The sequence below is a fragment of the Gobius niger genome (genome assembly GCF_951799975.1).
Source record: "Gobius niger genome assembly, contig: SCAFFOLD_133, whole genome shotgun sequence".
NCBI lineage: Eukaryota > Metazoa > Chordata > Actinopteri > Gobiiformes > Gobiidae > Gobius > Gobius niger.
In genome coordinates, this window is record NW_027639233.1 from 38,611 (window position 1) to 65,916 (window position 27,306).

The window sequence follows — 27,306 nt, forward strand, 5'->3', positions numbered from 1 at the left end:
GGTCTAAACTGACTCTGTCGTCGTGTCAGAGTCTTATCTGCTGTTATTTCCTGTGACGCTCGAGTTGAACCTGTCGGAAAGTTTTTTAAATCGATAACATCAAACATTTACTGCACATGTTTATCTCACATTAAGAAGCTTCTTATTAAAGTTTCCACTTTAGTTTTATTCATGTTAAAGGGGCTTAAAATGTAAAATCCACTTTTTCAGGCTTTATTAACCCCTTAACTCCCACCTGAACCGAGCACATTTTCTCCAGTTTGGCTTTACCCCAATCCAAAAGCTTCTGGAGAAAAGCTGTGAAAATAGCAACAAAACTGAGATGGAAAAAACTATGGAAATTTGACCAAAAAAAGTGACGAAAAATTGATGAAAAAGTGACGGAAAATTGTTGAAAAAGTGGCAAAAATGTCACAAAAATGTCACAAGAAATTGCCAAAAAAAGACAAAAAAATGACCAAAAAATGACTAAAAATTGATAAAAAAATTGACAAAAAAAATGACAAAAAAAATGAAAAAAAATGACAAAAAAATTGACAAAAAAATGAAAATAATTGATAAAAAAGTGACGAAAAATTGATGAAAAAAAAGACAAAAATGTGATGAAAAATTGACCAAAAAATGACAAAAAAAATGACTAAAAATGTGACAAAAAAGGGCAAAAATTTGATTTAAAAAATGACGGGAAAAAAAGACAAAAATGTGATAAAAAAATGACAAAAAAGATGGAAAAAAATAATCTGATGACGTGAGGAAAAAGATCCTCTCGGTTCAGGCGGGAGTTAAGAGGTTAAGAACACAGAATCTTGGTCCACAGTACTAAAAGAAAACAGAAAAATGAATCTGATAAAAGTCAAACAAACAGTGACATCATCATTACTAACACGTACAGGCAGGAGCGTAAACCTGACCAGACCAAAGCTTGAAGAACAGTTAGATGATTCATAAATGTATAGAAACAATCCCTTATCCACCTCTGCGCCTCATTCACCTCCCTCTCTCTCTCTCACCTCTGCTCCTCATTCACCTCCCTCTCTCTCTCTCTCTCTCTCACCTCCTCTGCTCCTCATTCACCTCCCTCTCTCTCTCTCTCTCACCTCCTCTGCTCCTCATTCACCTCCCTCTCTCTCTCTCTCACCTCTGCTCCTCATTCACCTCCCTCTCTCTCTCTCCACCTCTGCTCTTCATTCACCTCCCCCTCTCTCTCACCTCTGCTCCTCATTCACCTCTCTCTCTCTCTCTCACCTCTGCTCCTCATTCACCTCTCTCTCTCTCTCTCTCACCTCTGCTCCTCATTCACCTCCCTCTCTCTCTCTCCACCTCTGCTCTTCATTCACCTCCCCCTCTCTCTCACCTCTGCTCCTCATTCACCTCTCTCTCTCTCTCTCTCACCTCTGCTCCTCATTCACCTCCCTCTCTCTCTCTCACCTCTGCTCCTCATTCACCTCCCTCTCTCTCTCTCACCTCTGCTCCTCATTCACCTCCCTCCCTCTCTCTCTCTCACCTCTGCTCCTCATTCACCTCCCTCTCTCTCTCTCACCTCTGCTCCTCATTCACCTCCCTCCCTCTCTCTCTCTCACCTCTGCTCCTCATTCACCTCCCTCTCTCTCTCACCTCTGCTCCTCATTCACCTCCCTCTCTCTCTCTCACCTCTGCTCCTCATTCACCTCCTCTCTCTCTCTCTCTCTCACCTCTGCTCCTCATTCACCTCTCTCTCTCTCTCACCTCTGCTCCTCATTCACCTCCCTCTCTCTCTCACCTCTGCTCCTCATTCACCTCCTCTCTCTCTCTCTCTCTCACCTCTGCTCTTCATTCACCTCCCTCTCTCTCTCTCACCTCTGCTCCTCATTCACCTCTCTCTCTCTCCACCTCTGCTCCTCATTCACCTCCCTCTCTCTCTCTCACCTCTGCTCTTCATTCACCTCCCTCTCTCTCTCTCTCTCACCTCTGCTCCTCATTCACCTCCCTCTCTCTCTCTCACCTCTGCTCCTCATTCACCTCCCTCTCTCTCTCTCTCACCTCTGCTCCTCATTCACCTCCCTCTCTCTCTCTCTCACCTCTGCTCCTCATTCACCTCCCTCTCTCTCTCTCACCTCTGCTCCTCATTCACCTCCCTCTCTCTCTCTCTCACCTCTGCTCCTCATTCACCTCTCTCTCTCTCTCTCTCACCTCTGCTCTTCATTCACCTCTCTCTCTCTCTCACCTCTGCTCCTCATTCACCTCCCTCTCTCTCTCTCTCACCTCTGCTCCTCATTCACCTCTCTCTCTCTCTCTCTCACCTCTGCTCTTCATTCACCTCTCTCTCTCTCTCACCTCTGCTCCTCATTCACCTCCCTCTCTCTCTCTCACCTCTGCTCCTCATTCACCTCTCTCTCTCTCTCTCACCTCTGCTCTTCATTCACCTCTCTCTCTCTCTCACCTCTGCTCCTCATTCACCTCTCTCTCTCTCTCTCACCTCTGCTCCTCATTCACCTCCCTCTCTCTCTCACCTCTGCTCCTCATTCACCTCCCTCTCTCTCTCACCTCTGCTCCTCATTCACCTCTCTCTCTCTCTCTCACCTCTGCTCTTCATTCACCTCCCTCTCTCTCTCTCACCTCTGCTCCTCATTCACCTCTCTCTCTCACCTCTGCTCCTCATTCACCTCTCTCTCTCTCTCACCTCTGCTCTTCATTCACCTCTCTCTCTCTCTCACCTCTGCTCCTCATTCACCTCTCTCTCTCTCTCTCACCTCTGCTCTTCATTCACCTCTCTCTCTCTCTCACCTCTGCTCCTCATTCACCTCTCTCTCTCTCTCACCTCTGCTCTTCATTCACCTCTCTCTCTCTCTCTCACCTCTGCTCTTCATTCACCTCTCTCTCTCTCTCACCTCTGCTCCTCATTCACCTCCCTCTCTCTCTCACCTCTGCTCCTCATTCACCTCCCTCTCTCTCTCTCACCTCTGCTCTTCATTCACCTCCCTCTCTCTCTCTCACCTCTGCTCCTCATTCACCTCTCTCTCTCACCTCTGCTCCTCATTCACCTCTCTCTCTCTCTCACCTCTGCTCCTCATTCACCTCTCTCTCTCTCTCACCTCTGCTCCTCATTCACCTCTCTCTCTCTCTCACCTCTGCTCTTCATTCACCTCCCTCTCTCTCTCACCTCTGCTCCTCATTCACCTCCCTCTCTCTCTCACCACCTCATGTCCTTATATGGTGCTATGGAGGCGTGCAGGGGGCGTGTCCTGAGGAGGAGTCAGTGAAGGGGACATTACTCAAACTTTGATCCCAGATCATAAAATCAGATGCATCTCAGTGTCTGAGGAGTTTTGGAAGATCATGATCAAAACATTTGATTTTGTATAAATAAATGTGCATTTGTTTGGTGTTTATAGAATATTAGTTGTTTGTATAACTTTTATAGCTTTGTTTTTCCAAACACATTCTGCTCTACTGTGCTTTACTTTCACTGTCAAACTGCTCTGAACATTTAATCATTTGATAAAAGTCCATGAATTAAGATGTAAACTCTGCTTTGAGCAGATTTTTGGATGAGAATCCAGAGACTTTCCTGAAATAAGAGAGTGAGGGCCTGATCTTGTGCATCAAAACACAGACGATAGCGCGACATGTTGCCTCAGTAGCAGCACTTTGTGATCCTGTCACTCCAGACTTAGAGCATTTAAGTGGGTGGAGACACACATTTCCTCCAACCAGATCGTGTGGGAGTGTGGGGTGAACATGTGCTTTTGTTTTGCTTTGCGTTTTTCTCTGGAGACGTGAACATGGTTTAGCTCACGATGGTTTAGCTCACGATGGTTTAGCTCACGATGGTTTAGCTCACGATGGTTTAGCTCACGATGGTTTAGCTCACGATGGTTTAGCTCACGATGGTTTAGCTCACGATGGTTTAGCTCACGATGGTTTAGCTCACAATGGTTTAGCTCACGATGGTTTAGCTCACGATGGTTTAGCTCACGATGGTTTAGCTCACGATGGTTTAGCTCACCATGGTTTAGCTCACGACGGTTTAGCTCACGACGGTTTAGCTCACGATGGTTTAGCTCACGATGGTTTAGCTCACGATGTGGTAAATAAAGTTTTTAGTTTGACCTGTGAGAGCCTAAGGCTTAAGAAAGAACGCAAGACAGCGCAATGTAAACCAGGAAGTGAATGTGAGCCGTGTTTCCATCAGTGCAGTCGCCTCCTCTTGTGACGCCCCCTGCAGGTGGCGGAGGCGAATGGCACATAAAGCGCCGCCACTCGGAACATAATTCACCAAGAGCCTGCGCCGCCCCGTGCGCCGCCACAAGGTCTGGCCCTGAGAATCACAGTTTGAATATATTTGGAAACTGGGTCATAGCACTGGTTTTTGGGTCCTAAAACTATGAAAAAATGACTGAATTCCAAATGTGGTGCATGTGCATGTAGAGGAGGCCCTGTGGAGTGTATGTTTAACAAAGTTATGGATTTGGAGTTGAAATGAAGTTGGTATGAAAGGCAAAACACAAAAATATAGCTGGAATCACAGACATGGAGGAAACTGCCATTGAAATGAATGGAGCTGCTGCTGTTTTCAGGCTTTAGGCCCTGTAACTATTGTAAAAATAAGTGAATTCAAAATGTGGTGAATGTGCATGTAGAGGAGGTCCTCTGGGATGGAAACATAATAATGGTTTCATATCTGAAGCACAAATGAAGTCGGTACAAAAGGTCAAAGACAGAAAACATGGAGGATCGGCTCATGTCCATTGAAATGAATGGGATTTGGCCCCAGAGACCACGAGTGTAACTATTTGCTCTCATTCAAAAACGAAACATTTTTCAAAGACAGAACCTGCTCTACCTTTGAACCTTTGAGGGGAGCACTTTTGAATCCAATATGAGGAGTGAAATAAGTTCTATGGATAAAACTGAAATGAATGACCTGATGATGAGGATTTCTGCACATTAGGATGAGGAAGTTGTTCTTTCCACAGTTGGAGAACACGCACAGGCTCCTCATGAGCTGAAACAGAGAATTTAGTTTGGAAACTGTTCTGTGTCGTCATTAGAACTGAGTCTAATGTTTGAGTAAGAGGACGACTGTTCCATGAGACCCATCAGTGAGCATCGCTGTCCACAATTAGAGACAGAAGAAAACCTTGATCCTGACAGATCGTACCGTTGTTGTAAGTGTTGGAATGTTACGAGACCAGAAGAAAGACAAATATCCCTCAGATTCTGCACGTCTTTACGGGGCCACTGAGGAAAGGAAAGAGGGGCCTCTCCTGTTGTGAGTAAAGATCATGACAGATCGGAGAGTGAGAGAAACGTTACAACCTTTCCTTATATTATTCCAAACTTTAACAACTTCACCGATAATTAATCCATATTTAGTGCAATCACTTGAAGGAATCAAATGTTGGAGTCTGTGAGGGAGCACAAGGTTCTCCTCTCAGGGTCTCCAAGAAACAGTTGGAGATGGATTCATCCACTGACTCCAGGGCCGGAGAACAAACGACCAATGAAACCATTTCAAGTTGGTGCGTTAACCTTCACTTTTACTTCTTTGTAACAGAGACGTTTTACTCTGTGTTTTTTATTGCACCAAATAAAATGAGCAGCTGATAAATGTCACTTTTCCCAGAATCCTTTAGTCGGTGAAAGAGGGATCACTGCGTGTTTTTATTACAGAGAAACGTCCATGAAAAGACAGAGGAAGTGAGTCCCATTTTCATAAACCTGCTTCATCTGCTGCATTATAGTTCTGTTTAACTGTATCTGAGAGTGAGGGATCTAAAGATACTTGTAAGTATTTAAAGTGCTCTGCAACCGTCTCAGTGTGATGTGCCCACGCTGAAGAGCTTCATCTGCAGCTCTGACTTCCTGTCAGAGGAAATTAGAAAAAACAAGTGTGAAATAGGAAATATCGGCCTAATAGAAACAGTGGGTTGATAAAGTATCCGCCCCCTTTAACTTTTCAACATTTTGGACTAAAAACATAAATATATTGAGTTTAATTTGACATGAAAGAGGCAAACATGGTGTATTTTTATAACCGAACCCAGCTTTATACTTGTCAATAACTTCATCCTGGACCTGAGACCATCACAGACCTGAGACCATCACAGACCTGAGACCATCACAGACCTGAGACCATCACAGACCTGAGACCTGAGACCGTCACAGACCTGAGACCATCACAGACCTGAGACCATCACAGACCTGAGACCATCACAGACCTGAGACCATCACAGACCTGAGACCATCACAGACCTGAGACCATCACAGACCTGAGACCTGAGACCATCACAGACCTGAGACCATCACAGACCTGAGACCATCACAGACCTGAGACCTGAGACCATCACAGACCTGAGACCATCACAGACCTGAGACTATCACAGACCTGAGACCTGAGACCATCACAGACCTGAGACCATCACAGACCTGAGACCATCACAGACCTGAGACCGTCACAGACCTGAGACCATCACAGACCTGAGACCTGAGACCATCACAGACCTGAGACCTGAGACCTCCCCGTCGTCCCTGTGGGGGTGATACAAGTGTTTATGGGATGATTGGAGGGTCTCTCATCGCCCCCTGGTGTCTCTGACCAGAAAACCATGTTTGCAACTTCACTGCCACCGGACCGGAGTCACCAACACACACTAATGTAATCACGAAGAAGAAGCTCATGCTAACGGGCAAAGCTAACTGCGGGCTAACGTCACTTTAAACAGTATTTACAGCCAAGTTTGAGTGAAAGCAAATATTTCCGTTGTATAATTGGATGCACAGTAACCCTCTCTCCCTTCGCCTTTCCTGTCAGCCTAGTATTTACTCTCCAAGATGATTAATAAGTTAAAAAATCGTAACTTGCTGCTACACCTGCAGTTGCGCTTATGGCCTCTAGGGGGAAGAGTTACTTAGTACTGCTTTAATACTTGGTTCCTGTCCCGGCCTTGGCCCTGAGCCACATTGAGCCATAGGACGACTCAGTTTTGTTTTGTTTTCTTCATTGTTTGACTGGATGTGGATATGAATGAGTGAATGTGGTTGTTTGTGTTAAACGGTTTTAAATTACATTCATAAACTGAACAAAAATGCAGTTTCTATTAAACCATAATAAATTCTGTTTTATATAACTTTTGCTTTGTCCCTTTTCATGCTCCCGTCGAACCTGTGACCTTGTAAACAAATAATTGTGGTTCTTTGGGCCCAGAATCCAAGGTGGCGCTGTTGGTCATTACACACAATAAAAACATACATTTGATGTTTTCAGATTCGTCGTGGGAAGTTTGAGTCATTTTCAGGCATAAAAGGCCTTATTTTTGTAAGAAAACGTTAAATGACAGAAAACTCCACAGTCATGGTTTTAAAGTGATGTCTCTACGTGTAAAAAGTTTCCCTCTTCACCTGCAGCGTCTGGCCTTAAAGGGACACTGTGTAACATTACGGACTCTTCTTACTTTTATTCAGGTTCAATATCGGTGAAAAAAGTCCTCATTATGAACCTGCAGCGGCTGAATATATCAAATCAAAGCACTTTATGATGAGGAAAACCTGTCTTTATCATGTGATGTGAAAGTGTCTCAGTGCTGCCCCCTCTGGTGACGACATAAACGACTCCACATCAGGAACAGACTCGACAGGACGTGATGTAGTTTCACACTTTTATTGATTCTTCATCACACAAAGCAAACGGAAACATTCACAAAGCTTTAAAGTGAACATATCCTGCAAAACCCACTGTTCTGAGCTTTACCTCAGTATTTCACTACATTCACTTTGTTTTGAGTTCATCCTCGGACAAAGCTGTTCAATGTGGCTGTTTCTTCTTCTACAGCGTCAGCGCTTCGTTCTGCACTTCCTGATTATAATCGTGTTGTTGTCGTTTTATAATTCCATGATCCAACATGACGTGGGTTCAGAGTGAGTTTCTCAGGCCGAGCTGAAGCTGTAAACCAGGCCGTCGATCAAAACTGAAGTCATTCCTACAGCTGCCAGCAGGAGGAGCTCCAGCTCTTTCTCCTGTGTTTCATTCTGACTATTTCATTCTTACAGAGACAGGATTTAAAACGATCAAACTTCAGTTTCCAAAAGAATGTTTTCACTGTTTTTAAGCCCCGTCTGCAGGAGACGTTCACTTTAAGATAATACTGGCACAAAAGGAAAAAGAATCTTTATAAATCCCACCGAGCGTCACCGACCGACTACATTCAGAGGGAGACGGAAACTACTCAAGTACATTTACCCAAGTCACTTTGGGAACACAGTTTTATTCTGACAGTCATTTAATCAGAACTACTATTTTGAAGTAACAGTATTTATACTTGAGAATATTTCTTTAATAATAAAAAACATATACAGTATATACAATTTTGCGTTACTTTCCTACGCACATTTTGATAAATGAGGCCCCAGGACTCGTCCCAAACGTCCCGTGGGGGCGGAGTCTGTTCAGCGCAGGTGCAGGTCGCTGTAGATCGGATCCATTTCCTCCAGACGCAGCTCTTGGTAAATCCTTTCAGACTCCGGGCGGATGCTCTCGTATTCTCTCTGAGGAAAATCACATTCAAGTGTTTAGTTATTAAAAAAGGCCCTAATCTTCACAATAACGTGTTTAATTATTCACTGATTTAATGTTTCTCATAGATTTATTGTAAAATTGTGGTCTTGACTTGACCGTGGCTGGAACAGCAGCTTGTTACTAATAAAAGACCTTGGAGTTCCAGGTGGGCTGGTTCCTCTCCTGTAAGTGCGGGGCATTACAGGAGCTCTGGTCTGGCCTTAGATAAAAGTCCACTTGCCTCAGTGTTTGGACCTCCCTCTCCTCCTCCTCGTCCTCGTCCTCCTCCTGTCGCCCGAGCTGTGGCACAAAACCTTCATCAGCCTCTTCACACGTGTCTGGACATGAGGACGTCGGACACTGACCTTTACGTCTCCTGCAGTAGATCGTGAGGACGGTCGCTGAGACGATGATGATGATGATGATGACGACCACACAGATGGAGATGAGGACCAGGGTCAGGGTCGACGCTCCTAAGATATAATCACATCAAATCAAACATTCTGCTGCGTTCACGTGGGCTGTGCTTTTCCTGAGACGTCATTGGTCGCTTTGTGTCATGTGCTTTTCATGTCAGACATGAGGGATTTTCAAACAGAACCTTTAACAGAGTCGACATTTAAATGTGGCGTTAGCAATGATGTTTAACTCCGCTCTAAAGGCGACATGTTTGTTCTGCAGAGGTCACTGTTTCTCTGGAATGATGATGTTCTTAGCGGCGCAGAGCCTCCTCAGAGAGAGGAGACGCTGCTGTGGAAGTTTTCATTAGACTATTTATTTATGATGAACCGGTGACGACTGCACGACAGAGACGGTGAGGCCGAACAGCATCAGCCAATACGAGAAACTGTTATTGTCCCGCAGATATTTCTACAGTTCTGGCAAATTTACACAGATGTTTGACAGATGTTTGTCCCGACTTCCAGACCCTCCCTCAGCATTGACCGAGCTCGTATTTCAGAGAGTTGTATTTGTATCACTGACTTTTTTTCAATTGAAATGTAATGTGTGTAATGTTAGAAACAAACTGCTCCATAATAGAAACATGAAAACATCAAACTTGAATCTGAACCCAAACTGTACCTCCAGGAGTGACGTGAAGAGTTGTGCTCTTAAAGCATTTTCTAAAGTAAACAGCGCCACAGAAAACACAGGTGTAGTTCCCGATGTGGGCGGGGCTGAAGTCCTGGAACAGGAAGTGGGCGGAGTGATTGACAGATGGCAGGGTGGAGTTTCCAGTTGGAGACAGAAGGTGGAACTGTCCTGATAAAAAGGGTTCGTCTAAAGAGCAGGAGACACTGAAGTTTGTCCCCAACATCAGGAGGACCCTCTGCACCCGGGACGCCCCCTCAGAGGAAACGGACACTCGGACAACAGGATCAAACTCTGGAAAGAAAGAGAGAACAGGGGTCACGTCCTCCTGTGGTGTAAAGGAGGATAAAAGGCCTATTGTTAATCTGCAAAATCTTTTCCCGTTAATAAAACTAAAATACATTACGTATAAAAATCCCACAAAGGTCAGAGAAACCGCGTCATTTTCAGCAGAAACAACAGGTGAAGTAATAATTGTTTGTTACAGGTGAGAGAAGTTCCAAAGAAAGAGTAAATGTCTTGAGTGTCTGTAAACACGTTCTCGCTCTAGACACGACTGATACAACAGTGACATGTTTAACTCACTGTCGGTGTCACTGACCTGAACAGATCAGATGCAGACCCAGACCTCCTTTGGTCTCGTTCATGTGTGACTCCAGGTCCAGGCAGTTTGTGAGGCCAGACCTCTGCTTCACACACTCAGGCTGAAGCCACCAGAACGACCCAGAGGGAACCCTCTGATACTCCACTTCCAGAGCAGATCCACAGCCCATCTGCTCACACAGCACTGAGCCAAAGTCCAGGTCCGGGTCCTCTCTGGTCATCACTCGTCTCCACTTGTCACTGTGTCTCAGCTCCATGTCACCAGCACAGCTGAATCCATCTAACCTCATCACTTCATCTGGATCAAACATGGACAGTTTACAAACAGAAAGTGTAAAACTATAAAGGTTGATGAGTTTCTCTGCAGTGGAGGCGGGGCCTTAGACAAACAGAGAGTTACCTGAGCAGGTGAGGTGAGCAGCCGCTGAGCAGCGAGTCTCTGAGCTCTCACACTCCTTCAGTGAAGTCTCTGCTCCGTCACAGTGGAAGGACCTGGCCACAGCTGGACCCTCAGCGAACAGCGCCCCCTGGTGGAGCTCAGACACAGCGCCACAGTCCAGCTCCGCACAGACCACTGCAGCTTCAGTCAGACCAAAGTCCCTCCCACACACACTGCTCCAAGACCCGTCCATCAGCAGCTCCACAGAACCAGAGCAGCGTCCGGGACCCGCACTGAGGCGCACCCCGTCTGAAAACACTAAACACTTCAGTCACAGAAACACTAAACACTTCAGTCACAGAAACACTAAACACTTCAGTCACAGAAACACTAAACACTTCAGTCACAGAAACACTAAACACTAAACACTTCAGTCACAGAAACACTAAACACTTCAGTCACAGAAACACTAAACACTTCAGTCACAGAAAACAAAATGAAAATGAATATCTCGATATTTTTTTCAATATCTCGATGTCGATATTCATACAATATTTTTGCAATGCTTCAAAGAAATATGTGTAAACAGGCAAAGAATGTCCAGTTAGTCTTTTGACTTGCTGTATTTGACCTTTTGTTGTATAGAATTACTATTACATAAAGATATGAGACATTATTGATTTAAACATTAGGACAGTGTGATATGAACAAACATTTATATCACGGTATGAAAAGGAAATATCACAATAACGATGTATTCGGCGAAAATTTACACCTGGCAAAATAGACAACAGGGCAAATTCATTTCAAGCTATTCTATTCTATTCATTCATCTAAATCTCTATCTTCATCTGGAAGGACACGGAAGAAAAGATCAAATAATATTTCTACAATATTTGCATCTTCATCTCCATAACAGTGAAATGCTCAGTAAGTTCAGCTGCCTCTGGACAGTTTACTTGTGGGACAGACCTGTGAGTATTAACGTGTTTGGGACATGTGCAGCAACGAGTCAAATTCATTGTAGTTTCAAAGGTTTGCATCTCTCTCGGTGCACAGGGCGGGGGGGCCGGGGCAGACGCACAGATACAGACACAGATACACAGGAGGGAAAGAGAGAGAGGGAGACGAGTTTGTCCTGAGACTTATGTGAGATCTGAAGAAAACAGGTGAGAAGGATATTATTAGCCTTAACCGCGTTTGTATCATGGTTTTCTTCACTGTGTTTTTAGTTAGCGCCAGGCTAAAAGTTAGGAAAGTTAGCTAGCTAGCAAGGCAGTGCTACAACTTGTCCTGAGCCCTTTCCTCGCAAATATGAGCGACTCAAGTGACAAAGTTCATTCATATCATTAGATTCTTCATCTCTGTAATCGCTCCACGCTGCCGTGGTGATGTTTTGACTTCGGCTGCGTCCAAAACCATCAAATTATAGCCTCTAACACGAGCAACTAATCCTTAACCTTTCATGGGGTCGACTGTTAGATCTCTATGCAGTTAGTGAACGAGAGCTTCAGCAGCATTTTCCCAATCCAACCGTCCTTACCCGGGGGAAGGGAAGTGACATCACCAACAGCTTCTTCTTCTTTAAGGTTATTTGTGGACTGCAGGCCAAACAAACGCACATGTCGCCCCCTACTGTATAGTGTCCAATAGTGATGTCACGGTTAGCGGTGTACCGGTAAACCCCGGTAAAAATGTTGACGGTAATAATTACCGTCTTGTTTTTGAAAAAAATATTTTACCGCAGTGGCAGATTGCAATAGATTCACTCTCGCTGCAGTTTTATACATTTAGTAATGCTCACTGTCTGATGGCATTTTCCCAAATCTACAAAGCGAAACCTCACTGGAAGGAAACAAACTGAGGACAATGTTCCTGATATAGACGGTTTATCTTGTTCAAAAATATTGTTCTTCGTTTCTGGCGCTATAAATAGTCCATGTAAAACCCTCGAAACATCAACAACACATCGTTATAGTTCCTTTACTTTGATGTGAAAAGCTGCACTTTTGAAAAGGCTTTGTCTGTATTTTTAAAATATAATAAGCACTGTTTTTGAAACTATTTCAGTTTGTGCAGGACTATCAATGCTTTCTGAACATATTAACACACATTAAATAAAACAGTGGCTTATGGGACATAGCTCCTAATCACTGGTTAGTTAGCACCAGAGGTCGCTATCAGAGCCGGTGCTGGCCCTTCTGGGGCCCTAAGCTAAAATCCACATGGGGCCCTACAGTACGTATCTCATGATTATTCCACGAAGAGCGAACCCGTTTACGGTCAGAAACGGTTCCACTGCAGGAGTGCAGGGCAGAAGGGGAACATCATGACCTCAATTCAGGCCCCGCCCCCTCTGTGTGAGAACCACTAACCACTAAGCCACTGTCAGACTGGGATGTAGGACTACAGCGTGTCTATTTCCCAACTTTATAAAATGGTAAATGTCACATTCTGTCACCTCTGGTCCCTGACCCACAGTTTGGGAACCTCTGATTTAAAACTGACTGAAACCTGCCCTGGTTATTTCTGTCTGACCTCTGAGAATTAGCCTGTGAGTTTAGCCCGACTCGTTTTAGCCTGTGCACATTCAGAGAACCAGTTACTGTAAGTAACTGCACGCATGAGAACCGTGTGGATTCAACTCGTCTTTAAGACAAATAAAACAAGGCGTTAAATAATCAGTGAAACAACACCGTAGTTTGACTGAGGGGGCCCTCGCGGCTGTGGGGGCCCTACGCAACTTGCATAGTTTGCCTATAGGAAAAGAACGGCTCTGGTCCCAATGCTAAAGTGGCTAAGATAGTTAGCATTGAGGCTTCTTTTCCTAACTCCTTCCTAACGGACAGACCAATTCAGACACTTCTTATAATGGCCGACGCTGACGCACATCCGGTTTGGCCTAAGAGCTCTCACCAATTTACTTGTTTCGGACGCAGCACGTGTTACGCAGGGGAGGGGGCGGCAGGGGCGGGGGCGGCAGGCTCACACCGCGCTACGGTAACCCATAAGGACAATGCCAAAAAAGTACAAATTATTTCCGGCCTCAGGTCAGAGCTCCTGAACTCCCACTGACCTTGAACACAGCATTAAGCTCAAAGGGAAGAGGAAGTGTCTGGGGAGAGGGAGGAGTGTTGGGACTGTACCTTGTGGTGTGGTCAGAACTCCAATGTCTGCTTTACTGTCTCCAGTGCTGTACACTGCATAGACATAGATCCTGTAGGAGGTGTTTGGGAGGAGGTGAAGGATCTCTGCGCTGCGTTCATGTCCCAGGACAGAGATCGTCTGAACTTGAGACTCAGGATGAACCGGATTCACAGACAGGTCAAATGTCTCGACCCGGTGGCTGCTACACTCCCACGAGGCTCGCAGTCTCCTGGGCTGGACGTCTGTGAACCTCAGAGACTCAGGCTGTGGTCGACCTGGACACAGACTTTATGATCAGCAAAAACAAACTCAGTTTGAAGTAACATTACTTCTACTCAGTGGAGGAAGTACTGCAGAGTTTACTTAAAGGCACACTGTGTAACATTAAAACAAAAACACAGAAACTGCTGCTTGTTCAGTGGGTGATCAAAGAGGACCTGTTTAAATCTCATATTCCTGCCTTTAGTCACATCTCCATGGAGACGAGCTGGAGACGTCCCGCTCACAGTGAAGTTATAGTAAAGTTAAAGTAAAGTTACAGTAAAGTTATAGATAAGTTATAGTAAAGTTATAGTAAAGTTACAGTAAAGTTACAGTAAAGTTATAGTAAAGTTATAGATAAGTTATAGTAAAGTTAAAGTAAAGTTACAGTAAAGTTATAGATAAGTTATAGTAAAGTTAAAGTAAAGTTAAAGTAAAGTTATAGTAAAGTTATAGTAAAGTTATAGTAAAGTTATAGTAAAGTTATGGTAAAGTTATAGTAAAGTTATAGTAAAGTTACAGTAAAGTTATAGTAAAGTTATAGTAAAGTTATAGTAAAGTTATGGTAAAGTTATAGTAAAGTTATAGTAAAGTTAAAGTAAAGTTATAGTAAAGTTAAAGTCAGGTCTGAGGAGCTGAGCCGCTCACACTGTTCATCTTTTTAGGTATTTTTCACAAATAAAAATATCTGCAATACAATTATTGTGTGTTTGATCCTTTTTATTGGGTGAAATGTTGTGCAGTGTGGCTTTAAGTCAAAGAGCAGATACAGTAATGTAAAAACTAATCTAAACAAATGTCAAAGTCATTGAGATTTTCCCCCAATTATTTAGTAGCACACTGTGCTGTTTGTGACACTTTTCTACTTTCATGTTTAGATTTTCATTAATGGTGTTGAGTTTATAACTTACTCAGAGTCGATTTGATCCAACGACACATGGACCGAGTCAGTTCTTCAGAGATGTTGGAAATGTTGTTATAATCTTCTACAGTGAAGACCTCTGCGTCATCGTCATCTCTCTTAATGACCTTTAACTCATCAGTGACTTTAACTCTGACCACAAACGCTTTCACATAATTACGCCACAAACTATTCAGCACATCTGTGTTAACTCCTGATGAGCTCCTGTCAGTGACGAGGATTAAGATGTTTGGGGTTTCCCCTCTGTATCCTCGATCCGTTTGGGTAATATTTTCCGTAATGAACTCCACAGCGTGGTCAGAGGATCCTCCAGGGAGCGGGGGACTCTGAGACACCCGTGACACGGCGTCCACCATCGAGGACAGATTATGAAACGTGTTCAGGTAAAACTCGACCTCAAGATCCCGGCCGCACTTCACCAAACTGACCCGCACCAAATCAGGACCGACCGGACCGACCATGGGGAGCAGGGTCTTCAGGAAGTCTCTGACTCTGGAGAAGTCGTCTGGACCGATGTGGTTGAATCCGTCGAGAAGCAGCATCAGGTCGGCTCTGAGCTCCTCCTCACTGAGAGAGCACTCTGCAGAGACACAAGAGCCGTGACCACCAAGAGGAGCTGTGTTCCATATAAGACTATACATAGATACAGACGGCATCTCTGGAGTCGCCCATATATGGTCATGTTTGAAAACAGTTAAGGGGGAAAACAATTGAGAAAAATCTCTAATTATTCAAAAACTACTTCAACAATCGCTGAATTATGAATATAATTTCTACTAAATAAAGATACAAAGACATGGGGAGGAGCAAAGTGGTTCAACAGCCCATAAATACATAACAATCTGCTGTGAGAAAATATCCACATGAGCCCGATTTAGGCTTGACTTTGTTTATGTGTGATAAATAGGTTCATATTTCATCAGAAAATGGCTAAGAGTGGAAAATTGTGTTTCTCTAAAGATTCTATTTTCCCCCTCGGAAGCCGAGGGGGCACGCCCCCTTCTATGACGAGATGTCGTCTGTATCTATGCCTTACAGTCATGTGACTTTTGTTGTTATGGCGGCCATTTTAAATGCCGAAGTAGAATTATGCAGTACTACAATATCTACTCAGGATCATGCTCTAGTTCAGTGGTTCTCTACCTTTTGGAGCCGCGACCCCCATTATAACAGGTAAAGGGGTTTGTGACCCCCCGCCCGAGTCACACCGTCAGAAATAGGAACATTAGCCGACATAATTCTTAAAAAACAAACGGCTGAAATAAAATTCATCAAACTACGAACAAATAATGGCACTCTGGTAAAATGGCAAACACAGGCTACAATAAAACATTACATTATATGCTAATGAAAAGACGTCGCCCGGCATGGCGCAGCCGGGGCCCCACCCTGGAGCCAGACCTGGGGTTGGGGCCCGAACGCGAGCGTCTGGTGGCCGGGTCTCTGCCCACGGGGCCCGGCCGGGCACAGCCCGAAGGGACGACGTGGGCCCGCCCTCCTGTGGACCCACCACCCGCAGAGGGATCCGTAGGGGTCGGGTGCGGAGAGGACTGGGTGGCAGTCAGAGGCGGGTGCCTCGACGACCTGGTCCACATGCACAGCTTCTGGCGTTTGGGACATGGAACGTCACCTCGCTGGGGGGGAAGGAGCCTGAGCTTGTGTGGGAGGTTGAGAGATACCGACTAGATATAGTAGGCTCACCTCCACGCACAGCTTGGGTTCCGGATCCCAACTCCTGGAGAGAGGCTGGACTCTCCATTATTCTGGAGTTGCCCGCGGGGAGAGGCGGCGGGCTGGGGGGGGTTTGCTCATATCCCCCCAGCTCAGCCGTCACGTGTTGGAGTTCACCCCGGTGGACGAGAGGGTCGCGTCCCTACGCCTTCGGGTCGGGGACAGGTCTCTCACCGTTGTTTCGGCCTACGGGCCCAACATCGGTGCAGAGTACCCGGCCTTCTTGGAGTCCCTGGGAGGGGTACTAGATAGTGCTCCGACTGGGGACTCCATTGTTCTGCTGGGGGACTTCAACGCCCACGTGGGTAACGACAGTGAGACCTGGGAGGGAGTGATTGGGAAGAACGGCCTCCCCGATCTGAACCCGAGTGGTGTTCTGTTATTGGACTTCTGTGCTAGTCGCAGTTTGTCCATAACGAACACCATGTTCGAGCACAAGGGTGTCCATAAGTGCACGTGGCACCAGGACGCCCTAGGCAGGAGGTCGATGATCGACTTTGTAGTTGTGTCGTCTGATCTCCGGCCGCGTGTCTCGGACACTCGGGTGAAGAGAGGGGCTGAGCTGTCAACCGATCACCACCTGGTGGTGAGCTGGATCCGCTGGCAGGGGAGGAAGCCGGTCAGACCTGGCAGGCCCAAGCGTGTTGTGAGGGTCTGCTGGGAACGTCTGGCGGATCCCTCTGTCAGTGGGGTCTTCAACTCCCACCTCCGGAAGAGCTTCACCCAGATTCCGGGGGAGGCTGGGGACATGGAGTCAGAGTGGACTCTGTTCTCCTCCTCCATTGTCGATGCGGCTGCTCGTAGCTGTGGCCGTAAGGTCTCTGGTGCCTGTCGCGGCGGCAATCCCCGAACCCGGTGGTGGCGCCCGGAAGTAAGGGATGCTGTCAAGCTGAAGAAGGAGTCCTACCTGGCCTTGTTGGCTTGTGGGACTCCTGAGGCAGCTGAGAGGTACCGGCAGGCCAAGCGTGCTGCAGCTCGTGCGGTCGCGGAGGCTAAAACTCGGGTCTGGGAGGAGTTCGGGGAGGCCATGGAGGAAGACTATCGGTCGGCCTCGAAGAGATTCTGGCAAACCATCCGGCGCCTCAGGAGGGGGAAGCAGTGCTTCACCAACACTGTGTACAGTGCGGGTGGGGGGCTGCTGACCTCGACTGGGGATGTCGTCGGGCAGTGGAAGGAGTACTTCGAGGACCTCCTCAATCCCGTCGTCACATCTTCCAATGAGGAAGCAGAGGCTGAGGACTCGGAGGTGGGCTCGCCCATCACCGGGGCTGAAGTCACCGAGGTGGTGAGAAAGCTCCTCGGTGGCTCCGGGGGTGGATGAGATTCGCCCTGAGTACCTTAAGTCTCTGGATGTTGTAGGACTGTCTTGGCTGACACGTCTCTGCAACATCGCGTGGCGGTCGGGGACAGTGCCCCTGGATTGGCAGACCGGGGTGGTGGTCCCTCTCTTTAAGAAGGGGGATCGGAGGGTGTGTTCCAATTACAGAGGAATCACCCTCCTCAGCCTCCCCGGTAAGGTCTATTCCGGGGTGCTGGAGAGGAGGATCCGGCCGATAGTTGAACCTCGGATCCAGGAGGAACAATGCGGTTTTCGTCCTGGTCGTGGCACACTGGACCAGCTCTATACCCTTCATCGGGTGCTCGAGGGTTCGTGGGAGTTCGCCCAACCAGTCCACATGTGTTTTGTGGACCTGGAGAAGGCGTTCGACCGCGTCCCTCGTGGTGCCCTGTGGGGGGTGCTCCGGGAGTATGGGGTCCGGGGCCCTCTGCTAAGGGCTGTCCGTTCCCTGTATGAGCAGCAGGAGCTTGGTTCGCATTGCCGGCAGTAAGTCAGACCTGTTCCCGGTGCGTGTTGGTCTCCGCCAGGGCTGCCCTTTGTCACCGGTTCTGTTCATTACTTTTATGGACAGAATTTCTCGGCGCAGCCAGGGGCCGGAGGGTGTCCGGTTTGGGAGCCTCAGAGTCTCATCTCTGCTGTTTGCAGATGATGTTGTTCTGATGGCTTCAACGAACCAGGACCTTCAGCTGCTCTGGGGCGGTTTGCAGCCGAGTGTGTAGCGGCCGGGATGAGGATCAGCACCTCCAAATCCGAGGCCATGGTTCTCCACCGGAAAAAGGTGGTTTCCCCTCTTCAGGTCGGTGGGGAGTCCTTACCTCAAGTGGAGGAGTTCAAGTATCTCGGGGTCTTGCTCATGAGTGAGGGACGGATGGAGCGTGAGATGGACAGACGGGTGGCGTCAGCAGTGATGCGGTCGCTGTATCGGTCTGTCGTGGTGAAGAGGGAGCTGAGTCGGGGCAAAGCTCTCGATTTACCGATCGATCTACGTTCCCGCCCTCACCTATGGTCATGAGATCCTCACCTATGGTCATGAGATCCTCACCTATGGTCATGAGATTTGGGTCATGACCGAAAGGACAAGATCGCGAATACAAGCGGCCGAAATGAGTTTCCTTCGCAGGGTGGCTGGGCGCACCCTCCGAGATCGGGTGAGGAGCTCAGTTACCCGGGAGGAGCTCGGAGTAGAGTCGAAAGGAGCAGCTGAGGTGGCTCGAGCATCTGTTCCAGATACCTCCTGGTCGCCTCCCGCGGGAGGTGTTCCAGGCATGTCCTAGTGGGACAAGGCCTCGTGGAAGACCCAGGACACGGTGGTGGGACTATGTCCCCGAGCTGGCCTGGTGTGGCCTCGGGGTCAGAACAGCTGGAGGAGGTGTGTGTGGATCGGGAAGTTTGGGCATCTCTCCTGAGACTGCTGCCCCCGCGACCCGGCCCCGGATAAAGCGGAAGAAAATGGATGGATGGAAAATATGTATGTTTTATTTATTTATTTGAAATGGAGGGACAATACATATTAATGAACATTTTTACAAATGTAAATATGCCAGATTATAGCCTCAGGCTAATTTCCATCTGCAGACCCCCTGGCAGGTTGATGTTACACACGAGTTAGTAAAAACATACAGAGACACGATACAGGCTATGTACAGAGAGACAGGAATGAGACCAGTGATCACATCATGTTAAAACAAATAACAATAACAAGAGGAGAATATAGAAAATAGTAAATGCATCGACTGTATTCAATCCAATCCACTTTATTTGTATAGCACATTTAACCAACAAAATGTTAAAATCAACAAGATAAAATAAATAAAAGACACGGGGACCACACAACTCACGCGGTGTTAAAAGCCTGAGAATAAAAATGGGTCTTAAGACGAGATTTAAAACACTCCACTGTGGGGGCCGTTCGAACGTGGAGGGGCAGAGCGTTCCACAGCTTAGAACGCTCTGTCCCTCTGGTTTTCCGCTTTGTTTTAGGAACCACAAGCTGTAGCTGGGCCTCAGACCTCAGAGCGCGCGCCGGAGGATAGATTCGCATGAGGTCTGCGATATACTGAGGGGCCGGTCCATTCAAAGCTTTAAAAACAAACATTTTAAAATCAATTCTAAAACGTACAGGTAGCCGGTGCAAAGAAGCTAAAACAGGGCTGATGTGCTCGCGTTTTCTGGCTCCTGTTAAAAGTCGTGCTGCTGAGTTCTGGACTAGCTGCAATCGGGAAAGTGCTTTGAGGCCAATGCCTGAATAAAGGGCATTGCAGTTGTCCAGGCGAGAAGAAATAAAAGCCTGCACGACCTGTTCAAGCAAATTAAAAGATAAAAACGGCTTCACTTTCGATAAAAGACGAAGCTGATAAAAACTTGATTTTAAAACGCCATTGACCTGCTTGTCTAGTTTAAAATCGCTGTCTATGGCTGGTGACTTTGGGACGCACATAATGCTCTGGGGGTCCCAAGTCAGTGAGGGCATTTCCAAACAGAACAATTTCTGTCTTTCCCTCATTTAATTTTAAGACATTTTGGGATAACCAAGCCTTGACGTCACCTAGACAGTCGCGCAGGGGTGTCAGGGGGCAGTGGCTGTTTTTGGCGATTGGCATATAAATTTGACAGTCGTCCGCATAGAAATGATAGGACACGCCATGTTTATTAAAAATCTCCCTGAGTGGGAGGAGGTACAGGGCAAAAAGAACTGTCCCAAGGATTAAACCCTGGGGGACTCCACAGTGCAGGGAAGCAGAGGACGAGGTGGAGTCTCCCAGCCTGACCGAGAAGGACCTCCAACTCAGGGAAGACTAAAACCACTCGAGGGCCGTCCCCCTGACACCCACACAGTTTTCTAGACGAGATAAAAGAGTTGCATGGTCAACCGTGTCAAAAGCAGCCGTCAGATCCAAAAGCACTAAAATGGCAGAGCTACCAGAATCGGTTGTTAAAAACAGGTCATTAAAAACCTTAAGAAGTGCAGACTCTGTGCTGTGAAACGCTTTGTAGCCCGACTGGAACGGATCTAAAGTGCCATTTGCGTCTAAAAACGGTTGCAATTGAGCAAAAACACATTTTTCCAAGATCTTGGATACCAGTGGGAGCTTAGAAATAGGCCGATAATTTGATAAAACCATAGGGTCAAGGCCAGGTTTTTTAATCAGCGGTTCAACAATAGCTTTTTTACAAAAACTGGGAACAGTTCCAGTAAGCAAGCTACTGTTGACTATCTCCCTGACAATGGAGCCAATGGTGTCCCAAACCTCTTTAAAAAAGCGAGGTGGGACTGGGTCCGTGGAACAGGACGAGGGTTTAAGTTTGTCAACTATCCCCGTGAGCACAGATAGTGACACAGGCTCAAACTGATTAAAAACAGCCGAGCACTGAGTTGCCACTGAACACAAAGAAATGGGAGACAAACAACTTTTTCCTGAAAAAAGGAAAGGAATTTTCCACAGTTTTCCTCTGTCAACGCAAGTGAAGTGGAGGAAATTGGGTTAAAAACAGAATTAATAAATGCTGACACTATTCGAAACCAAGTCTGAAAGATATTTAGTTTTTTCAGATTTCACCACGCATTGATAGTATCTCCAGCTTTCTTTAAGAATCTGGTAAGAAACCTCCAAATTGTCTTTCTTCCACCTACGCTCCGCCTTGCGACACTCACGGCGAGCTGCGCGTGTAATGTCATTGAGCCAAACCTCTTGTTGTGCCCTCGGCCGCTTGGCTTTGAGCGGAGCTACACAATCTAGCACGTCAGAGCAAGCAGAAATAAAAGAGTTCATCAATTGCTCTGTATCTGTGGATGCAATGGAGTTCATGAGTTCCTGCGTTGTTGCATTAAAGAGAGGGATAAAAGTATTAGCCGTGCTAGGCTTAAAGAGTAACTAAACACCAAATCCACTTTTTTGTGCTGATAAACGGTCTAAATGGCTGTTGAATAGAGTTAGCTACATGTTGACATTTGGTGCAAACTTGTTCAAAATCTCACTTTTGTTTCTAAAACCGCAGGGTTGGCGCCTCTACTGGTTTCACGCAGCAACTACATTTGCTATTTTGCGGTTGGAGGAGAGTGTGTCCACGGCGTCCACAAAACGTCATCAGTTCTGCCCGTGGTTCTGCCTCTGTGCCTGTGTGGCCCCGCCCACTCACGCCTCTGTGGCCCCGCCCACTCACGCCTCCGCCTCCGTCACGCAGCAACCAGGACATGCGTCGCGCACACACCGCCTGAGCTCATGAGTCAAACCAGTAGATGGCGCCCCTGCGATGCTCACACTTGGGCTGAGGTGGTGTAGAGGAATAAATCCCTTAGAAAAGCTACAGTGCGATGCTCTCACTCTGTTCGCAGTCACTGACAGCGAGCGAGTAGTGTAGCGGCAGCGATGTTTTTTTTTTTTTCGTAGGACAGTTGCTAGTGATCCATTGTCAATGGTAGTGATGCGCGGGTTGTGGGTTCCACCGTCGTCTTTACAGCAGGTTTTTGGCGTAAATATACGTCGGATTTTCATAAAAAAAGCAGCGTTTTGCAGCTTGTGATCCAGAGAACGCTTTTGTGGAGCTCATGTCTCCTATTTTCCACCGTATGTGCGACTGTGTGTGACTTCGCGTTAGGCCGACCTCTGCTCTCTTCCTCTCTCCCTCTTGCCCAGCGCTCTTCAGAGGGAGAGAGAGAGAGCGATGACACGCCGGTGCTGTTCATACGATCATATTTGTAACGCGTAATATGTAATGGTTGCGGGGCGGGGCGGGTTGTAAAAATAGAACAACGTTGCGGGGCGGGTCGGGTTAGAACCTGCTCCAAATGCGGGACCCGCGGGTTGAAAAAAACCCTGACCCGCATCACTAGTTGCTACATCAAGCAATCACAAGTCATGAGAGTGGACCAACTCTCCTACGAAAAAATAAACCTTGCGCACAGTGGTGACAGCGGTAACAGCGTCTGTCAGTCCTGTCAGATCTAGGGGCTTGGTCTGAGACTGTCAACAGAGCAGACCCCGCCCACACACTCACCCCCCTCGTCTCCCCCAAAGCCTCCGAGACCACCCCTTTCTCAGCACTTTTTGACTTGTGTTTGTGGGTGGGGAAAGGCTCCGCCACGCCCGTTTAGTTGCACTTTAACAGCACGGCCGTGGCGCACGGAAGGCAGCTTCACCTCCATATCCAAATTCACATCAAATAAGACAGGGCTGTGGTCAGAGAACACGGCGTCGCACACGGCAACATTGTCCACAGGAAAACCAAATGACAATACAAGGTCCAGCGTGTGCCCATGTACTTGTGTTGGGCCAGTGACATGTTGCGTCAAATTAAAAGCTTCGACCAAGTCCAAAAACTCGCTGGCCATGGGTTTAGACGGACAGCACACATGCACATTAAAATCTCCCACAATTAAAATCCTGTCATAACGTGTCAGCACACAAGCAACAAATTCATAGAAGTCTTTGATAAAATCTTTGTTATTCTTCGGTGGTCTGTAAATGACGGCGCACAGTACCGGATCAGCCTGTCGCATCTCGAAACAGCTCAGTTCAAAAGAGGAGAAAGACCACTCCAATATCACTTTGAGATATATGCCGCTCTTTAAAACAGTAGCTATACCTCCGCCACGACCTGTGGTTCTTGGGGTGTTAACACAAGTGCAGTCTGGAGGTAATAGCTCCGAAAAGGCAGTGGACTCACCGGCGTTGATCCAGGTTTCGGTTAAAAACAGCATATCCAACGCGTGCGATGTGAAGAAATCCCGTAGAATGAAAGTCTTGTTCACGATAGATCGCGCATTCACGAGCGCGCACCTCGTAGCAGCTGCCACCCTGTTAGCCGCATGAGCTACCCTGCTCAGCGGCCTGATGTACTTCTACATCACCGTGGACACAACCTGATCATCAAGCAGGCGCGTCTGTCCCACACGGCCAACTACACCTGTGTGGCCAAAAACATCGTGGCCAAGCGCAAGAGCTCCACCGCCGTGGTCATCGTCTATGGATTTCCCATCAACCAGTGCTCCTCCTGTGACCAAAACAGTGAAGATGGCGGCCGCGACACAACCATCTTTCACCAAAGAAGGAAAAAGAGTGGTGCCACTGAATGGGTGCTGCTGCCGGATGCTCCTCATCGAATGCAATTTCTCCATCTGTGAGATCAATAAAGTACCATCTTATCTTATCTTAGCCGGGGACACACCACCGGATCCCCAGAAAGAAGAGCTGCGAGGGCGCAGACGTCCTCCCGCTGTCCAATAATGGGCACCGGCCACGCACCAAATGGAGTGACCGTGCGTCGGGATAAATGCCGGCGGAGACGGTCCCTGTAGTCTCCAGAAAGGGAAGAGGACCATACCCCGACTGGATCAAGGGCCAGCCAGGCTTTCAACTTCACGAGGCAGCCGGCTCGCACTCCTCTGCGTTTACGCTTCCTGGGCAGCGGCGCACACACCCTGAGAAGGTTCGCAGGCAGGTCGGGGAGGTAAAAGAAATCTGATTTGTTTGCTTGACGTTCATACACCAACAGTGAGTCAATGGTCCTTGTGACAGAGGTCAAAAACACCAAAAAATGAACAAAACTGAGCAGAGCCAAGCGGCGAACCAGACACACCGGCGCCATCTTGATTCTCACCAGGTTTTGCACACAGGTATTGCACAAACCTCAATAATGCACATGCCCTGACAGACCTGATATTGCACTGACCTCTATCTAAATGATCTGCGACCCCCTAAATTTGTCTCACGACCCCCAAGTTGAGAACCACTGCTCTAGTTCACTAACCGCAGAGATCTAACAGTCGACCCCATGAATAGTTAAGGAGTTAGTTGCTAGTGTTAGTGCTTAGAGCAGGGGTGCCCAAAGTGGGGCCCGCGGGCCAAATGTGGCCCACTGAAACAATTCTGTTGGCCCGCCAGAGGGTGACCTACTTTTGTGCTGCGTGTGGTTAATACTAATTCTCTTCCATTCATTCTCAATGGTGAATATGGATGCAGTACACTTTTTGGCCACCAACGTCAAATTGGGGGCGCTGTTTCTCTCCTTTCGCAAAGTTAAGGAAACACTGTTGTGGCGTCTTTGTAGCATCAACTTTCCCATTTTTCCAACTTTTATTGCCAAGGTTGTTACATCAACAAATGTGTTAAAAAGTGACTCATAAAAGAATTGATGCTGAACTGACACTTTCAAAATGATCTAATGTGGCGTTTTCTTTAAGTGAACCAATGAATGAGGTAAAGTCACCGGGTGCTGTAGATACAGATTTACATTTTGCACTATATTGATATCATTGTTTTTTTCTTCTACTAAAACTAGGCTTTTTCCAGAGTTAACATTTTTTTTGACATATCATGTTATTTGCGTAGATAGAATCAAATGCAAATGTATTGGCTATCGAAAAACAAACGATTATTATTTGCAGTTATATGTGTTTCACGCTTGACATCGCCGGATTTGGCCCACAGATACTTTTACATTTTGGCCTCGGAGACCAAAAGTTTGGGCCCCCCTGGCTTAGAGGCTATAATCTGATGGTTTCAGACGCAGCCTGTGTATGTCAAGTGTTTCCTGCAGGCTTCTGAATAACGGGTTGGTTCATGGGGCCCCAGGCAGCTGCCTGCCTTGCCTTATGGCCAACTACACCTCTGTTCAGACCAAACCAGGACAAACCCAGAGTTAAACCGGACCCTGTGGATTTACCTGTGTGAGCGCCGCTGTTCTGAGCCCAGGACCCTGAAAAACACAAACACAGCTTTATTTCAGAGTGTCAGTGTGTGATGTGCCCACGCTGAAGAGGCATCTGCAGAGAGGAGGAAATATATATATATGTATGTATATTCTCTGCCCTTTATTTACCCATGTGACAGTAATGCAATAACTAAAGGCACTCGCATTTAATTAACTTCAGTCAAATTAGAAATCTGGCAACGGAACCAACAAAACAAAACCGTTGCCTCTCTTTACATAAAAAGTAAATAGGTGTAACGGGTTTATGAAAAAATGAATGTAAACAAATAATAATCATTGTATTTATATTTTAGTAATTACAGTTTTTTGTGTCACTGTTGCATAATTTGAACAAAAGAAAAACAACATAAACTCTGCTGATAATAACGTCACTAAACAAAAGTACGTCTCCAGTCTTATGTCTTATACTTATTATTTTACCAGTGAACAAACGTTACAATAACACATTCATGTTAGTTCACATAATGACACATTCAACACCAAACAACAGTAAAGTTACAGAGAAGCTAACAGTAGTTAGCATTAGAGCTAAGGGCAGCTAACAGTCACTTTCCAAAGCAAAGAACTATAATCTGGAAATGTCATTTAGGCAAAAACATTCTCTCCATCACTTTTAATTTCCCTGATGTGTTTTTGTCACTTTTTTATTACTTTTTTGTCATTTCTTGCTGGATTTTTGTCATTTTCTTGCTGGATTTTTGTCATTTTTTTGCTGGATTTTTGTCATTTTTTTGCTGGATTTTGGTCATTTTTTTGCTGGATTTTTGTCTTTTTTTGCTGGATTTTTGTCTTTTTTTTGCTAGATTTATGTCTTTTTTCTGCTGGATTTTTGTCTTTTTTCCGCTGGATTTTTATTATTTTTTGCTGGATTTTTGTCTTTTTTTTTGCTGGATTTTGTCATTTTTTTACTGTATTTTTGTCATTTTTTTTGCTGGATTTTTGTCTTTTTTTTGCTGGATTTTTGTCTTTTTTTGCTGGATTTTTGTCATTTTCTTGCTGGATTTTTGTCATTTTTTTGCTGGATTTTTGTCATTTTTTGTTGGATTTTTGTCATTTTATTGCTGGATTTTTGTTATGTTTTTGCTGGATTTTTGTTATTTTTTTGCTGGATTTTTGTCTTTTTTTTTGCTGGATTTTTGTCTTTTTTTTTGCTGGATTTTTGTCATTTTTGTTACCACCTATAGCCACAATAATATCAGATAATCCAGAAAGAACTGCTTTGAGTGACGGCTTCACTGCGCTAAGCTAACTTTAGGCTAATCGTTTGGTAACCATGGTAACGCAGTCACGGAGGGAAAACAGTAGAAACGCCAAAATCGTGGTCTAAAATCGGCTCAGTTTTAGTTCAAAATGGGACATGGAAGTTTCAGACATTTCCACGTTATCTTTGTTTTGTTTTTCTTTTTTCTTTTTTCTTTTTAAAGACTAAAAAATGAATAATCTTCACGGAAATCTTCTCTGGGCACGAGTGCAGACTGTGGCGCAGACACACAGCTGTTCCAGACACGGTTTGTCACCGCCCTCTGCTGGTGTAAAGTGGTAAAGCACCAACAACTAACTTTAACCTCTTAACACCCGCCAAAACCAAA

General features: G+C 46.2%; 1 protein-coding gene across 1 annotated transcript; it reads right to left on the bottom strand.

Annotated features, from left to right (window-relative positions):
* Positions 1-10,218: 10,218 nt before the first annotated feature.
* Positions 10,219-25,702, bottom strand: LOC306982706 (collagen alpha-1(XII) chain-like; the record flags this gene model as incomplete). Its single annotated transcript, XM_079583173.1, has 5 exons — positions 10,219-10,526; positions 10,629-10,916; positions 13,754-14,029; positions 14,927-15,517; positions 25,670-25,702. Coding segments are annotated over 5 exons (1,496 nt in total), but the record flags the coding sequence as incomplete, so codon positions are not given.
* Between the last annotated feature and the right edge of the window lie 1,604 nt (positions 25,703-27,306).